This window comes from Furipterus horrens, unplaced genomic scaffold (genome assembly GCF_987537825.1).
Source record: "Furipterus horrens unplaced genomic scaffold, mFurHor1.1.pri manual_scaffold_9, whole genome shotgun sequence".
NCBI classification, from domain to species: Eukaryota; Metazoa; Chordata; class Mammalia; order Chiroptera; family Furipteridae; genus Furipterus; species Furipterus horrens.
The window spans coordinates 18,965,783-18,984,469 of NW_028327179.1; the positions used below are offsets into that span (position 1 = coordinate 18,965,783).

Consider the following 18,687-nt stretch of genomic DNA (forward strand, 5'->3'; position numbering starts at 1 on the left):
GCTCCATATCTTTGGTTCTGTTCGGTTCTAGCTGTTTGCTCAGTTTGTTTTTGGTTTTTTAGATTCATTTGTTGATAGTTGTGAGTTTATTGTCATTTTCCTGTTCATAGTTTTGATCTTCTTTTTCTTAAATATGCCCCTTTAACATTTCATGTAATAAGTGCTTGGCAATGATGAGCTCATTTAGCTTTACCTTGCCTGAGAAGCACTTCATCTGCCCTTCCATTCTAAATGTTAGCTTTGCTGGATAGTGTAATCTAGGTTTTAGGTCCTTGCTTTTCATCACTTTGAATACTTCTTGCCAGTCCCTTCTTGCCTGCAAAGTTCCTCTTGACAAATCAGCTGACAGTCTTACGGGAACTCCTTTGTAGTTAACTCTCTTCTTTTCTGTTGCTGCTTTCAGATTCTCTCTTTATCTTTAACCTTTAGCATTTTAATTATGATGAGTCTTGGTGTGGTCCTCTTTGGGTCCAGCTTGTTAGGGACCCTCTGTGCTTCCTGGACTTTTATGTCTATTTTCTTCAACAAATTAAGGAAGTTTTTCTTCATTATTTTTTTGAGTAAGTTTTCAATTTCTTGCTTTTCCTCTGCTCCCCTAACTTTGCATCTTGAGGAAAATTTTGACTTTGCTTATTCAATCAACTTTGCTATAGTCTCTCACCTTAAAAAAAGTATGGTTGTGAGAAAACTTGTTAGGAGTTTCTTTATTTTTTATGTCTTATCTGATTTTTAGTTATATCTGTATTAACTCTAAAACAGAAATATAAACTGCCAACACCCAGTGACCTCAGACTCTGTGACACTCAGTACCTTCCAAAGCCCCAAGAAATTGATACTGAAGAAAAAAATCCTAAGAGTTATTTAACCTCTCTGGGCCCTGCCCCCAGAAAATCTGATAATATTGATCTGTGGTGTGAGCAGAAAATTCCTGATTTAGAGGAGAAAGATAATTAAGTGTGTTAAAAAAGAAAATTATATTGGGTTGGACAAAAAGTCCATTTAGTTTTTTATTCTGTAAAATAAAAGACACATTTTTCATTTTCACCAACAACTTCATTGATTTGGATATTTTGAGTATGTCGGCTCTCTCCCACTATTGGCTTCTGGTGGGTAGAGGCCAGGGGTGCTGCTAAGGATCTTCCAATGCAGAAGACAGCCCCACAGTGAAGACTTATTTGGCCAAAATGTCAGTAGTACCAAAAATTTTCACAAACCACTTTTGACATATTCGATCAATCACAGCACCTTATCCATACACTGCACAAATATATATATTTTGTGTGTGTTTGTGTTACCTTTATTGAAATAATAAAGCATAATATTGCTGAAAATGTTGCATATTTCTTCCATCTTCAGTTTTAAAGTGGCTACACAAAAATTTACCAATTTTGATAAGTTTTGTTTTAGATGCACGCTGATATGACAGCTGTCACAATACACTCTTAACAAAATTGTTTTGAATGAAGTTCAAGACAACAAAGTGCTACTAGAGCCATCTTATGTAAAAAGCAAATGAACTTTTTGGCCAACCCAATATGATTGTAATTGCCTTTCATAGGTTTTCCTGCCTCCAGGTTTGCTTATTTCAAATCTTTCAGGTAGTTGAGAATGCCTTAAACTTGAATGTCCCATATGCTTCTCATAATCTACCTTTTAAAAACAATCTTCAGTGACTTCCCCTGGAACACAGTTTTTTGCTTCAGTTCCTACCCCTGTTGTCTTCTCTTCATCAGGTGCTTTGTTCTTCACTTGGCTATGTCCTGTTATCCTCTGATACTACTCTTAGGTGTCACCTTTTTCAGGATGCTTCCTCTGATTTGCCACCCCACTTCCCCTTCGGACTGGGTCAGATCACATGCTTCTTTTTAGTACGTACTTTGTAATAGCTGATATATGTATGTCATTTTCAGTAGAATTGCATATATATATATATATATATATATATTTATATGTATATATGAAATATTTAACACGACTGTGAGCTTCTTGAGGCCACGATCAAATCAGTGCTTTACTTATCTTTGAAATTGCAGAGCCTGGCTATAGAGGGCACATAATAGACCTCAATAAGGGTTTCATCAATGAATAAAAGAAGCTTCCAGTCTAGAAAAGGCAGATATACATCAATAATTGCTGTAGAACTTGAATGCAGCAGAGGTAGAGAATGCGAGGACTGAACAATCTACCTGGGAAGAGAGAGAGGTGCTTATGAAGGAAGGATTGCTTCATGAAATATACAAGCTTGAGCTGCTTCATGAAGGAGACTTGGTAGAGTTCTTGCTGGAGAAGAAAGGTAATCCATCCTGGAGAATAAAACCCAAAGAACCGGGCCTGCTCGTGGAAAAGCAAGATATCTCAATCTTTTTTTCAAAGGTCATTTTGGCAGCAAGGCAGATAGAATGGGGGGGGGGGCAGGAGTTCATCTTGTAGGCTCTATTGAAGGTCTCTCTTATCTAAAGCTTCGGTGGTGAAGAGGAGAGGGCCACAAGAGATATTTGGGGTGTGAAATATATCTAATTAATTGGATGTGAGAGTTGTAAGATGGCAGTCCATGTCAACTCTTCTCAGTAATTGGATAGGCACTGATGCTTTGTTTTAAATAAGGGGATATAGGTGATATTTGGAGTATGTAATACATTTAATTTTAGACATGGTGAGTTTGAGGTTCCCATGAGAAATTCAGGCAGAAATGTTCTATATGCGATTGTACATAAGTTTTAGAAACTCAGAAGGTACATCTGGGCTGGAAGCACAGTTTAGAAGTCACAGTACAAATGATGTAGTTCAAAGTGGTAGATTAGAAAACAAGATTACTCAGGGATTGTATATATAGTAAGACTGTAGGAGAGTGAAAACAGAATCCCTGGAATTCTAGGTTTTCTTCTGCTTAAAGATAATCAAGGATACACTTTCAAAGCAGTATTAGTTTTCCTTGATTGCTTTCATTTCCTTTTATTCTTCCTCTCTTTAACAGAGTTCTGAAATTTCCCCTTTACAGCCTTTACTATTTGTGATTTTCCTAATTTTTTTCCTTCTTTACTCCACTGGATTTTGCTGGAGGCCATTAGTTTACTCCTCTTTGAAGTGGTTGTTGTCAGACTAAATTAGGGAAAATGCTTAAATTTAAAATATAAAAGGAAATGCTTAAATCAGATGCATGAATTGAAATCCCTTCATGAAATGGGCACATATACCTTCACATCCACTATAAAATAGACTGTCTGCTATTTTTTAAAACACATTACTCTATTGCAGTGGTTCTCACCCTTCCTAATGCCGCGACCCTTTAATACAGTTCCTCATGTTATGGTGACCCCCAGCCATAACTAAAGCATAATGATTAATCACAAAAACAATATCTAATTATATATGTGTTTTCTGATGGTCATAAGAGACCCCTGTGAAAGGGTCGTTAAACCGCCAAAGGGGTTGTGACCCACAGGTTGAGAACCGCTGCTCTGTTGGTTTATCTTTTCTTTTCCACCTTTGATAGGTACAGATAAATATTTTGCTTCTTTCTCTAAAACAGCTATAAGATTCTGATGATTATCTTTGGACTCAGCATCTGGTAAACCCTATAGCTAGTGTTGGGACCTGGTTCATTTTCATGGGGGTTGTGGTCACTCAGCCCTATCTCATTATTGCTTTGCAGGGATCTGATTCCAGAAGAAAAGCTGGAATTCCTTATTTTTATGTCGTTTTTAAAACTGTTTATACAGAACTAAAAAAACAAAACAAAAACAAACTATTTTGACCAAATGAAACACTCCAGTTTTCAATCCCTTTGTAACAAAGACCAACTAATATCACCTACTGAGATATTTGAGATGTGTTTGGTTCTGTTGCATACTATGGTGAGAGAGGAAACCTCACTAGAAGCCACAGAAGATTGTCGTGGAAAATGAAACAGGTTCAATCGTTGGTATGGAAGACTGAGTAGTAATGGGGTCATGAAGTCAGATGGCTGATGTCCATCCCGTCTGCAGTAAGTTTTCTGGCAGCGAATCGTGCCACCTTCAGCTTCTTTTTTGTTGAGGTCTTGATTCTGAGCACCATGATTTGTGGCTTGAAATTGGAATGGTTACTTAGGGAGGATATTTTTCTATTATTTTATCCTGCATATTTAAGTACAAAAATAAAACACACACATAATACTTTGGTGTTTTGTCCCAAGAATATAACCCAGATGAATTATGATGTTTCTCTCCATCAGTGGGTTTCATGTTCTGAGCACCTGATTTACTAAATGAACTCAGAGTAAAATATGTTTAAACTTACAGTATTATCTTTATTTATTTATTTTTATTGAGTCTAAGTAAATATTTTTTATAGGCAGTCTCCTACTCATCCCATAGAAAAATCAGGGAGATATGTTGGAACTGACCTTTGGCTTTTCTGCTTGTTTTCCTTGGGAGGGAAGAGTAATGATTCATGCAGGTGGAACTTCCGTAGTTTTGATGATGCATGTTCCCTTTTAGCGACACTGTTCCCTTGGAAATAAATTCCATTTGTATAAAAATTAGATCTTACAATTAAAAAGTATATTTTAAAAATGTGCCACAAAATCTTAGAATTTGATTGCTAGTTCTTGATCAAAGTGGCTTTGACCCTATCAGATTAGATTATGAGAGGAATTTATATTCTTTGTCCTCCTTTTGAATCAAAGAATACTTTTCCTGTGGCACACTTTTGAATAGCCTTAGCATTTGTTTTTGTGAATCTTTGTTCGTGTGGAGTTTCTGTTTTTTCCTTAATTTTAAATTATTTTTTAAATCCTCACTGGAGGATGTGTTTATTGATTTTAGAGAAGGAGGGGAGAGAAACATCAGTGTGAGAGAGAAACATCGTTTGGTTGTTTCCCATCTTCCCATACACTGCCCAACCAGGGGTTGATCCCATAACCTAGGTAAGTGCCCTGACCATGGATTGAACCCATAACCCTTTGGAACGTGTGGGATGATGCTCCAACCAATGGAGCCACTGGCCAAGGCTGGAGTTTCTGGATTTGAAAATTGCCAAAACTTTAGTATATAAAGTTAATAATCAGTTTTAAATAATGCCATTTTGATGGAAAGAAGTAAGTGTAAAGAAAAGAGATTGATTTTTTTGTTTGTTTCAAAGCAGAACGGCCTTTGAAGACAATTTAAAGAGTGTTTCAATACTGTTTAAAGCTCTGGAGGCCTTATCTTTTCTATAGTCCCATTTAGAGAGTCTTTTTATTACGGCACTTATTATATTACCTTTGTGGTTTGTGAGCATATTGAGGGCAGAAACTGTCTGATTCATTTTTGTGTAATTAAGGCTTAATACATAGTTAATTATTATAGAATCAATATGAAACCCCCCAAAATAATTATTGTGAAGGATCGTAGTTCTTTTATAAAGTGTACACATACTCACACACAAAATAGGATATTAAAACTCATTACTTTGTTTTGTTTAGAAGAATCTTTTTCTTAATTGAGCAGCCAAGTGTATATTGCTCTACTATCAACTTACGGGAAACTTCTAAACACATGGCATCCTGTGGTGGTTACTTAAGAAATGCAGTCGCATTTACTATCTAAGTGAATTTTGTAACTATTGTTTGTTCAAAAAATTTTAATGAAAAATTTCAAACATTAAATGTAGATACATTAGTATAATGAACTCCCTGTCCTCATGCCCAACTTAGACATTTATCAACTCACAACCAGTTATATTTCATTTATATTCTTTTTCACTTTTCTCCCACTCACTACTTCCAGAATTATTTTGAAACATATTCCAGATATATGATTTCATCTATAAATACTTAATCATGAATCTCTAAAACATAAGTATTCTTTTTATTAAAACAAACTATAATAGCATTATACCAGCTATTAATAAAAAGGAAACTAACTTAATATCATTAAATAACAGAATATGTACATAATTAGTTTCTCTTTCTTCCTTCTTTTCCTCCTCATTTTTCTCCTTTTTGTCCTTTTCCTATTTTTAAAAAATCAAGTTAAGTAAGCTCTACATATTGCAATTAACAGAGTCTCACTTCGCCTTCTCCTTTACCTTCGTCTTTGATTTGTTGAGGGAACTGGATTTTTTGCCCTTTAGTGTTTCCCACAGTATGAATTTTGCTTAGTTCATCTCTATGTTGTATTGTAACAATTTCTCAGTCCTCTGCATTTCCTAAATCAGAATCAGGTTTGATTTTTTTTTTTTTAATCCCAGGAAGCTTCATTTATGGATGCTGGTGTGCATTTTTGTTTCGAGAGGCATGTAATATGTGGTTTGTATTCTCATTCTCATTCCCATTCTTTCTCTCTCTCGTGACTTCATGACTGCCAGACTCCAGATATATTAAGAATTGCAGTATGATGGTACTCTTAATTTTATCATCTCTTCATTGTTAAATATTTTATTAAAGAGAAACTTAATTTTCATCCACGCTCTGATTGCCGTGGCAAATGCTTAATTTTCTATCACTTTTTAAAAAGAGTTCTTTAGCGCTCTTCAGATGATCAGTGGAATTTAAACAAATCTCTACAATTTCATGAACTCAAATATTTGAAATGCTGTAATTCATTGCAGTAATGATTCTTAATGATTTTATATTTAGCCACTTGAAGTCTCTTCAATTTGTCCTGTGAGTTCTTTCGACATATCCTCAGTAGCCTTTCTGATAGGGCACAGTGCTCTAGGCCCATCTTAAACTCATTTCCTGCTCCAGACTTGGAATCAGCCATTTTTCTAACAGCCCTGGTTTGTTTTAGTGGAACTATGAACACTTTTTTTTACTGACACAATTTAAGGCTTTTTGAAGTTTTTTTAAATAATTTTTTTTCTTACAGTACGTACCACCAACAATTTACAAATTATTATATTGTAAAATCATTTGAACTAATTTCTTTATGTGGTTATTCTACATTTTCTGTATATAATATAGAGTTAGATTTGGTTGTTTCACTTTGCTTTTGATTTTGGAGATTGCTTATTGGAAGTAAAATATTTATACCATTACAAAATCAGATCTATGGAACTAGGGATCAAAGATGTCTAGTTCTTATCCCTGGCCCCTCTTTGCTCTTTTCTCCATTCTTCATAGATCATTATTTTTAAAGTTTGTATATAGTACATTTTAAAAATAAGCAAATGTTTGTATAAGCAAATTAATAAATCTCCCTTTCATAGATGATTGATAGCAATAAATACTTTTCTTACTACTATGTAATTGAGTTTAAAAAAATAACCAGGATAATGTGCTGATACAAAAAAATAGCATTTGTTCAAAATACATAGAATTGGTATTTTCTGATATCTTGATGGATTTATTAGCTCATATAATTACAGATTTCACTGTCTTATTCTTTGATAGCTTAAAGCTTTTTGCTTTAATTTATTTTTGAGGGAATACTTTTTTGTATGTCATATTTACTTATATTGTTTAGGAATGAAACTGATATATATCTATACAGGGTGAAACAGAAGTAGATTTACTGTTACTCATGTAGAAAATAACACAATAATTAATAATACAAGAATAAACTCTTGTTTTGCATACTCACAACTGTGTAAACCTACTTCTGTCCCACCCTGTCTATAACTTTTTGTCAAATGGAAACACTTTTAAGAAAAATAATCAGTTTTCTTTTTGGTGAAGATTGAAAGTGTATTATATATTTTAAAAGATCTTTACTATTTATTGAAAGTTATTATTAAGGCACAAAAACACACATAAGCCATAAAAATATAGTTTCTAAAAAGCTGTTTCAATTTACCTACTAGACTTTTTATCAGAAATTCATGGAACCTTGATAAAACAGTTTAACAATTTGAGGCTCTATTTGCTGGAAGCCTGCCAGGATTCTGCTTTGCTTTGTTCTCCCATCCACATTTTAAATACTTTATTATTCTTGCGGTATAAGGGAAAACATTCAGTAAGTAGCATCTTTAAAAAATAAAATAAAATAACTGTAGTTACTTCTAGTCCCTGATGCAGTGGTTCCCAGAGTACGGGCCATGGGGGTGGGGTGGGGCAGCTGCAGCCTTAGTTTGTGTACTGAATAAACAAATATATATTATGAATGTATCTACTATTATTTCAAACTGTACAGTATTTGTAATCTATGGAACCTAGTTTTAAAAACACTGAGGTTATTGTAGCTTTTGTTTTTGTTTATTATATTTTCTTTGTCATTGGATGTTAGGAATCCCAATTATGTGGGAGTCTGACCTTTTATAATTTCTGCTTTAATTGAAGAATGAAGGGTTTGATCAGGTAGTCACCTACATATATGTACATCATTCATTCTTGAAAGTGTATAAAAGTTGAACAATAGAGGTGTTATGAGGGAGAGAGTTCTATACCAAAGAGCTAGAAGTACAAAGCAGGTAGTGTGTATGTATGTGTATAACCTAATTATTGTGGGCATCCCCAGTTGGAAATGGGAGTGAAAACTCCACAGGTGTCCAGTGGCCATTATCTAGTGGCCATTATCATTGCCAGCTGGACAGTTAACCAGCTTGTTGGAAAGGGTAGTTATTTGAGGTGTCTGCCATTTCCACAGGCCCTATATCTCTCCTGGCTCAACAGCTGGATTGGACATTTGCACCATATTACTAGTCTTTAAGCCTCCTCAGAAGGGTATAGCAGGTTCCTTAAATAGGGGTGATGGAAGAGGATCTTTATTCCCTTGGCCCTGGAACATGAAAAGAGGGTTTGGGACCAGTTGTCCCAGCAAATGTACTGATGATTGCTGTGTGGCTGCCTCTTTGTGTCTGCCTTCCCGGAAAGGAAGTAATGATGGGGGTTGGTGTCAGGGTATGCTGAGACAGCGGAAGAACGTTATTTCCGTACATCAGTCCCATGGGAAAACAAGGACCAAGTTTTGGGTGATTTTTTTTTTTAAGGTGGGTGCTTGGTTTGGGTTTTTCTGGTAGGCGTGTCGGCAGCCGTCCGTCTCGAGAGACGATGGTGTAGCTTCTTAAGTGTCTATCTGCACCGCCGAGAATGGTTGTGCAGTCCGACTCGGGAGTGACACGGTATCTGTCTCCTCCCGTGTTGAATCGACATCTTACGATGACGCTGGAGTGTCCTCTCCAGTGAAGCTGAAGCTACAGAGCCTCGAGAGACGATGGTGTAGCTTCTTAAGAGTCTATCTGCACCGCGGAGAATGGCTGTGCAGTCCGACTCGGGAGTGACACGGTATCTGTCTCCTCCCGTGTTGAATCGACATCTTGCGATGACGCTGGAGTGTCCTCTCCAGTGAAGCTGAAGCTACAGAGCCTGGGCAGGGTGATATGGAGGGTCTGCTGTTGCCCATGCAGCAGACCCCCCCTCTCTTCGCAGCTGAAGGGTCCAAGGGAAAGACGGAGTCAATACAGCTTGGCTTCAGGTGCGCCGCAGGAGTTGCCGGTGTTGACTACAACGTCAAACCGCCTTAGGGACTCCGGCTCCGGATTTTCTGTTGGGGTTTACTCCCTTAGCCTTTCCCCTGAAGAGGTATGCCGCAAGGCAGCGGAGGTTTTTTGGAGTCAGAGTTTTCCTTCTCTGATGTGCCCTGACTGTAAGATCGAACCAGCGACACTTAGCTCGCAGGCCGACGCTCAATCCTCTGAGCCAAACCAGCCAGGATATGTGGGCCTACATATGCCAGCATTATACTAATAGCCATGTATGTGCGTTATCACACTCGGGACTTTTATCCAGTGGTTCTCAAAGTGGGGTCCCTGAACCAACAGCATCGACATCCCCTGGGAAGTTGGTAGACATGCAATTCTTTGGTTCCTATTGAATCAGATTCTGAGGGTGAGGAAAGATCAATGAGAATGGTCAGCGACTGCTTGAGCTTTCGTGTCACCACGGCCTGTGCGTGACAAACACATTCTTCAAGTGCAAAGAGATCCACCAGGTGTCATGGAGGCACCCCCGCTCCCACCACTGGCACCAGCTTGACCTCGTCATCACCAGAAGAACGGATATTGGCAGCACACTCCTCACCCGCAGCTACCACAGTGCAGACTGCGACACGGACCATGCCCTCGTGGTAAGCAAGGTGCGCATAATGCCGAAGAGGTTGCACCACTCCAAGATGAAGGGTTGCCCACGCATCAACACCAGTTGTGCCAGCAACCCAGTTAAGACCCAGCAATTCATCAACAGGATGGAAGATGCACTCGGCGAGGGAATGGCGGCAGATGACATTATCGAATCCAATTGGCCACGTCTCCGCGACGCCATATACAACTCCGCCATTATTGCTTACGGGAAGAAAGAGCGGAAGAATGCTGACTGGTACGAGGCTCACTGGGAAGAAATGGAACCCGTGATCGAGGCTAAGAGGAAGGCCCTACTGGCTTACAAGGCCACGCCCACTCCCAGTACACTTCAAGCTCTACGGGCTGCCAGGAACAAAGTCCAGAAGACCGCCCGCCACTGTGCCAACACCTATTGGCTAAACCTGTGCAGAAGCATCCAGGAAGCCGCCGATATAGGCAACGCACGAGCAATGTATGAGGGTATCAAGAAGGCAACAGGCCCAATCCCCTCCAAGATCGCCCCCCTTAAGTCCAAGACAGGTGAGGTCATCACTGACCAGGAACAGCAAATGCGGCGGTGGACCGAGCACTACCTCGAGCTGTACGCAACGAGGAACACCGTAACAGACACTGCTCTTAACGCCATCCCAGACCTACCAGTCATGGAGGAGCTAGACACCCCACCTACTGCGGCAGAGCTCGGCAAAGCCATCGACCGCCTCGCTTGCGGGAAAGCACCAGGAAGCGACGGAATCCCTCCAGAAATCCTAAAGAGCGGGAAACCAGTCCTGCTACAGCTGCTCCACCATCTACTCTGTCGCTGCTGGAAGGAGAGTTACATCCCCCAGGATATGAGAGACGCCAACATTATCACCATGTACAAGAACAAAGGAGACCGCAGCGACTACAACAACTACCGGGGCATCTCTCTCCTCAGCGTCGTCGGCAAAGTATTCGCCCGGGTCGCTCTTGCCCGCCTGCAGACCCTTGCTTCCCGCGTCTACCCAGAGTCCCAGTGTGGCTTCAGAGCTGGCCGATCAACAGTGGACATGATCTTCTCCCTACGCCAGCTGCAGGAGAAGTGTCACGAGCAGCATAAACCACTCTACCTCGCCTTTATCGACCTCACGAAGGCGTTTGATCTGGTCAGTCGAAGCGGACTCTTCAGCTTGCTACGGAAGATTGGCTGTCCACCACATCTGCTTGCTGTGGTCATGTCCTTTCACGACAACATGCACAGCACGGTGTCCTACAACGGCGCAACCTCTGAGGCCTTCCCAGTCAGCAGCGGAGTAAAGCAGGGCTGCGTCCTCGCGCCTACGCTGTTCAGAATCATCTTCTCCATGCTCCTCCAATACGCCTTTAAGGACTGCAGCGAGGGTGTCTTCATTCACACCAGATCCGATGGCAAGCTCTACAACCTGGCCCGTCTACGAGCCAAGACCAAAGTCAAAGAGGTGCTCATCCGTGAGATGCTCTTCGCCGACGACGCAGCTTTGACATCACACTCCGAAGAGGGACTCCAGCAGCTAGTCACTTGCCTTTCCCACGCATGCAAGGAGTTCGGACTAGCCATCAGCCTGACGAAGACGAACGTTATGGCTCAAGGCACGGGGACTCCCCCATGCATCACCATCGACGGATACACCCTGGAGGTTGTCAACGACTTCACTTACCTCGGGTCCACCATCTCGAGCTCTCTGTCAGTTGACTTGGAGGTCAACCGGAGAATCGCCAGGGCAGCCACAGTTATGGCCAAACTGAACCGGCGAGTGTGAAACAATTCCAGCCTCACTGAGAAAACCAGACTGCGCATCTACCAAGCCTGCGTACTCAGCACTCTCCTCTATGGCAGCGAGACGTGGACCACCTACGCAAGGCACGAAAGGAAACTCAACAGCTTCCACATGAGGTGCCTGCGACGCGTCCTGCATGTCGCCTGGCAGGATAAGGTTCCCAACACCGAGGTGCTGAAGCAAGCCAACATGAGCAGTTTGCATGCAGTTCTTAGTGAGAGACGCCTCAGGTGGCTCGGCCATGTCAAAAGAATGGATGCAGGCCGTATTCCCAAAGACCTCCTCTACGGCGAGCTAGCAGAAGGCCAGAGGATGACAGGGCGCCCAAAACTGCGGTTCAAAGACATCTGCAAAAAGGACATGACACAATGCTCCATCAATCTCAACACATGGGAAGTTCAAGCAGACGACCACCTAGCCTGGAGGCTCGCGGTCAGGCAAGGCACGTCACGCGCAGAGGCTGCGCGCAACGAGGAGGCGGTCCAGAAAAGATCGAGGCGGAAGCAGCGTCAACAGCAGCAACAACAGCCATCTGCCTTCACCTGTAACAAGTGCGGCAGGGATTGTCACTCCCGAGTCGGACTGCACAGCCATTCTCGGCGGTGCAGATAGACTCTCAAGAAGCTACGCCATCGTCTCTCGAGACGGACGGCTGCCAATGATGAATGTTAAATGAGACAAGGTTCCATTTCAGGACTACACATTTCTATTGAAATTAGTTGCCAAAGAACTTTCAACTTATTGAAGAGGGAATAGGTGGGAGGAAAGTAAGCTATAGTTGTGACAAGACCACCCTTCTTATGGTTACTTATTTTTGCTGTTGGACTCATGTATATAATTTTGTGACTCAAGTTGCACTGAATTGGCTGCCCTGTGCCATGTACTATATTAAGATATATCAGGGGAATATAACTCAAAGTGGTTGGTCTACTCTAGTGAGATTTCATATCAGAGTCTGAGGTCTGTTTTGTGGGAGCTCTGACAGTCTGGTCATGTGATCTAAAATAGCTATATCCACTTAGCTCTACTCTTCCCATGGAGCCAGAGAGTCTAGGCCTGGCTCTATTTAATCAGCTGTGTCATTATGAGCAGAGCTACGGTGGGGACTTGGATTGAGAGATGACCTTACAACTTAGCCCCTTCATTGTGCTAATGGGAATTCTGGATCAAAGAGGTTTAGTGATTTTGCAGAGGTTACACAGAACTTCAGTGACAAACTGGAACCTGTAATTTCTGATTCAGTGTTCTTACTACTCTGCTCTGCTACCTTTCCTATCATAAAAGTCAGTGGTGAGGTTCAAATGACATAAGTGTCAGTATTGCTTGATAGGCATAGAATACTAGAAGGTAAATTATTTCTACTTGCTTTATACTGTCAGGAGGCATATATGAACCTTTGCACTGTCATTTAAGCATCTTGGCAACAGGGTTCATTTTTTAATGTTTTTATGTGTCCTCGTGCTTAAAGGCCAAACCAATAACTGTAGTTATATAGTCACATTAATATATTGGTACTCTTTGGAATCAAAATTCTTTTCTTTATTTATATAGGGTATTGTCTATGGATAAACTGATTGTCTAATAATAAAAATTGTGTACTTTAATTTCATACCAAGGATTTGTTACATTCTTACAAGTAGTTTTTTGACTAATTTCTTGGGAGGCATATTAAACTGATTAATATTTAGATAAAAGAAAGCACTCATTTATGACTTCAGTATTTATTTCTTATTGTGACTTTTAAGGCATTTGTCAGTTGACAAATTTTAAGGTTCATTAGGAAGTTGAGATGTGCCTAGGATCAAGTCTCATACTTACAAATTGGGTGACCTTGGGCTATTTTAAAAAATGTCTATGTGCCATAGGTTTTTTTTTTTAAGCTAGTAATAATAATAGTGATTAAGCTAAAATTAACCATTGAACCATGGACTCATTTACTCCCCATAACAACCACATTACATAAGTGAGGAAGTGAAGGCCTGTAGTGGCTACACAGCTAATAAATAAATAGCAAAGGTGAGATTTACACTCTATTATTTTTAACTCCAGAGTTCATACTTTTTGAGCATTATGCTGTACATACTGCCATCTTGATTTCTTTATAAGTTCTGAAAGGGTAATGAGAATAGGGTTTGTAGAATCTTAGTACAGTTTTAGTGTTCACAGCTTTTGGGATTACATAATTTTGAATCAAATTTAGTGGACCTAGAGGTTAATTTTGAGGGAGTTTTAAATATATTATTTCCTTAGTTCTGAACAGTACTTGTTAGAATGAAAGAATCATAGACCCCACCCCAGACATCCTGAACAAAATCTTCATTTTAATAATCTACACTCAAGAACCTTAAAGTTTGAGAACTACTGCCTTGGATGATCTTGATGATTTCTTCCAGCTCAACCTATAGTTGGTAAGTCGGTGATTCTCCAGTATCAGCCAGCATGGATATTTCAGTGTTATTATATTTAGAGAAGAAAATTATAATATATCAAGGATTACTTTAATGTAAATCACTGTAACTTACATTTATTTCTATTTTTTTCTTGGCTTTCATTTTAAGTCAGCTCTTGAAATAATAATACCTGTTTGGACTTGTAAAAGGTTTCTGTCATAGTACCAAATTATTCTAAATTTTATCATCCGTATTTTCTGAGGAAATAATTAGGGCAAATGTTTTTCTTAATTAATCTCACCAAATAAGATTGTAATATCAGCCATTTAAATATATGGGAACACTAAAAATAACATAAAACTTTCTTATTTTTGAACAATTCACTATTCTGATGTTTCAGTGAACAGATTACCTACAAAGCCAATGAGCACCAAACTTGCTTGATTGGAAATGTTTGATCTTATTGGTCTCTAGAATATAAAAATTCTCTCAAACTTAATTAAGGAAAGGATCTTCTCGAGATTTTTAAGAATGTGACAGTCGTGTGCCTTGTTCACCATTGAATCACTACCACCTGGCACATTGTAGGTATTCACAAATATTTGTTAAGTGAATGATTGTATTTGGTGATTTTGCTACTGTTTTCAAGTGAATAACATACTTGAAAGATCTGAAAAGGAGTTTTAGGTAGTTGAGTATCTCTCCCATGTTAACTAATTGCTGCATTGAATAATCTTCCCCATATTAACTTAATTGTGATTCTTTTTTGAACATTTCTTTAGTTGTGGAAGATATTATTCAGACAGAAGAACAACTAAAACATTTATGCAGTTTAAAAAGCAAACATCTGGTTAAGAAGCAGAACACTACTGAGTATTTGAGAAGCTCCCCCATGGGTGGTCCTGTAGTTGCAAGCTCTCATCCTTTATCCTCAGAAATAGCTTCTTTGCTTGGTTTTATTTTTAAAACCTTAGAATATATCTGAATATATCCTTAATAAGTTGTTTAACTTTGAAAAACTAACAAGCATAAACCTAACTGTATAAAGAAAGAATAATATTGCTAATATTAGGTTAAATCTCACTGGAGGAGGTCAGTTGAGTAAATTATCTTGGTCACAGTATGGTTTCAGCTTTCCTGAGAGCTTATGAGAACTCTTTTCAGGGAAGTATGTGGATAAGACTTTGAGTGAATCTTGGGTGAATAGCATGTTTCCCATAGTTGGGCATCTGGCAGTACTGTAGTGTGTATCAGGTACTGGATATTCAGCAGAGTATTGTCAGAGGGACTAGAGTGCTCTGTACTTCATTCTAAATCACCATGGCCTGCTTTAAACTCTTAGAAATAAGTCAGGAGACCCCTTCTGTAGGTGAAATAGTATCCCCACGTGATTCATGGAGATCATGAGGGCAGAGCAGAAACACCAGCATTCTGTCTTCTGGTTAAAAAGATGATTAGTGGAATGAGGGAAAAGGATAATGAAAACACACATGAAAAGAGTTGTGCCAGCCTTATATAAAAGAAATTAAAAAAATAAACCCTCCACTGAATGCATAAAAGAAGATAAAAATAAATGGAGAAATGCTATTTTAGGTTAGGAAGACTTGGTGTTATAAGTTCTCCTTACATCTTGTCCAAAATTTCTGTTCATGTGTTATCTAATCATTGAGAATTTCTTAGATCCATCGATACATACACTTGCTTTATTTTTCACCATAACATTCATCCCCGTCTTACATATCTATATAGTTACTTGCTTCTTCCTCTCCCTTTCTGGAATATAAACTTAGAAAGATATGTATATATTCCATACCTAGAGCAGAGGATAGCAGAGCCCTCAATGTCCTACCCACTTCTGCCTCCATTCCCTTCCTAGAAGATTGAAGAAAAGTCAGAATGACATGCCTATGAAGAAGTGCATCATATTTAGAGATACTGGCAAGAAAAGCTTTGCCAACTTGTGCTATAAGTGGGAGGGAAAAAGCCAGCAAAGGGATCCCACTACAAGGTAAACAGACTTCCCTTTTCTGTAAGTCCTATAGCTCAGAAGAGGTCACTTTCAGTTTCCCGCTCTAACAGACCTGACTGCTGGTTTAGGCGTTTTGGCTATTTATGGACTAATAACTACAAGACCACAATCCAGGGCCAATTCCAGTTACAAAGTAACTCCAGGAACAGCGAATGATATGATGGTACCCCATAATCCTTTATTTGGGAAATGTCACATTTTCCCCATCCTAACCCTAGGAGTGGGAGTAGGTCTGCAACATCTCCAGGTTCAGACCACATGGCAGTCACTGCAAAGTAGTTGCAAGCAGCAAGAAATTACATCCAGATTCTCATGGAGACTACTGTAGGGTACAGGGTCAGAGCATGAAAGCAATCAAACCTTATATAAACAATGTTTCTTTGCTTTCTTCTTTCTTTCTTTTTTAAAATTAATGAGGTTATACTAGTCTTTCTCCCCTTACTGAATATTGACTTAAGAGTATGTTTTACTCATTATTGCTTCCCCAGTACCTTGAACTTACAGCACATACAAAGCAGTTAATGACTGGGAATGAATGAATGAATGAATGAATACAACTGTCCTTCCTCTCATAATCCACAGCACTTCTTGTCTATTCCATAGTTTTTTTGGTCATTAATTTTGTTCAGTTTAGCATCTTATAACGCTTTCTATTATTTTCTTTTGGTTCAGTGTCTTAATTGTTTCATTCCTACAAGACAGTCTTCTCTGTGCTCCTTGATGGCAAGAGTGGGACAAATGCTTCCGTGTATACCTCACAGTACAAGGCAAAGGATACAGGAACTTGTTGAACTGAAAACATTTACTTATTCATAATGACTTAAATTGCTAAGATCTAGTTTGCCTTCAACAATAGGAGTATTTTTACTGGATAATACAGTATAATTATAAACAAACTAAGGGGTTCTTTGTTTATTTTTTAAGTATGGAGAATTTTTGAAGATATTTTGTTGAGTTCATGGTAAATTTTGCTAAGTGGAATTTGGAAGTTTTATAATTATAATTTAATTAAATTTTATACTCAGTTTGAATTAAAATCACAATTTTCAGTGAGATGGATTTCTTAACCTTGATATTTTAGTTTTTAAAAGAATTGTCATGCTACAGTTATATTGAAACTTAGTTTGAAATGAAACATTCTAAATAAGCACAATTTTAGTCTGCATTTTATGTGTACTATTGCATATATAAAGACAAATGTTTTTATAAATACTTTACCATTTTTCATTCCAGCATATTATTCAACAATGTGTATAACTATTTCTTGTACCTCTACATTGTCACTAGATTTAAAAAAATTATTGCTGATGCTTTATAAATCTCTTTATACATATAGATTTTATATATCGTTTCTTGGAGACAGAGTTCCAAAAGTGTACTTAGCATTTTCAAAAGTAAATATTTTGACAGTAATTGAAACAATGTCATAAATGTAAAAAAGGAGAAATGTAAAAGTTTTGTTGGTTCTTTTCTAATTCATAATTATTGTCTTTTGCTTTATTTCAGATCAGTCTATCCATATGGGGATGGGGAGGCCTCGTCATTGTCCTTTCTCTAATAACCTTTGGACCTTTTGTAATATTTTATTTGGCATTTTATATCCTCTGCTTTGTGGGTGGGTAAGTATACTCAGTGATAATTTTGCAACTCATATGTTCTGTTGTTCAAAATTGAAACAAATGACCAAGAGAAATAGAAATATGATTTATTGTGAATGCTATTTTTACAAATTATTTTTTATCAAAGTTTTAAAATAAAATTAAGACATTTAATAGAAATAAAAATAATGATGGTTATTATTGGTACCAGAAATATGATTAGTCATCTTCAAAAATAACATAAAATTTTCAGTGATAAAAATTTTTTTGTGATAAAAGGAAACTTTTATAAAGATTTTTTTTTTTTTTTACTGATTTTGGTGTTATTACTTCTTTAAGGTTGAAATTACTATAATAGTAACAAGATAAGTTATATTGAGATGATGTATCAGGTTTTACATAGAGATATTGTGTTACTCAAACAATGTTAATTACTGGTGTTTTCCTTAGTGAATTCTGTCAAATTGTTTAAGAAAATTCAAAATAAACACCGGATTTTGAAGTTTTCTCTTCATGGTTATTTGGTTCACAGTGTTTATGCTTTTTGCTTCGCCTTGACAGACCTTTACAAGAGAGGTTTCATTTATGATTTTGTATAGTTTCCTATGCAGAGCACTTGGTATCATTGCAGAGCACTTGGTATCATATATGAATTATATGTAAGAGAATATATAGACAAGAAGAATGCTTGCTTTAGATATTCTGACTGATTAGCTGAAATGAGCATTTAGTTGTTAATATTTGTATATCTATGTATTGTATATGCATATATAAGATACATTTATATAATTATTTGTGGAATGAATACCTATGAGTTCTTTTGAAAATATCTTTGAGAACACCCAAATTTGGAGAAG

The 18,687-nt window shown here is 38.2% G+C and overlaps 1 protein-coding gene across 2 annotated transcripts in view; it reads left to right on the forward strand.

Moving 5' to 3' along the window:
* SNX13 (sorting nexin 13) overlaps positions 1-18,687 on the forward strand; it is a 115,147-nt gene that overhangs the window by 19,038 nt on the left and 77,422 nt on the right. For both annotated transcript variants that reach the window (XM_090287132.1, XM_090287133.1), the window contains exon 2: positions 17,739-17,851. In XM_090287132.1, the coding sequence (XP_090143258.1) occupies positions 17,739-17,851 (113 nt within the window). The remainder of the gene's footprint in view (positions 1-17,738; positions 17,852-18,687) is intronic.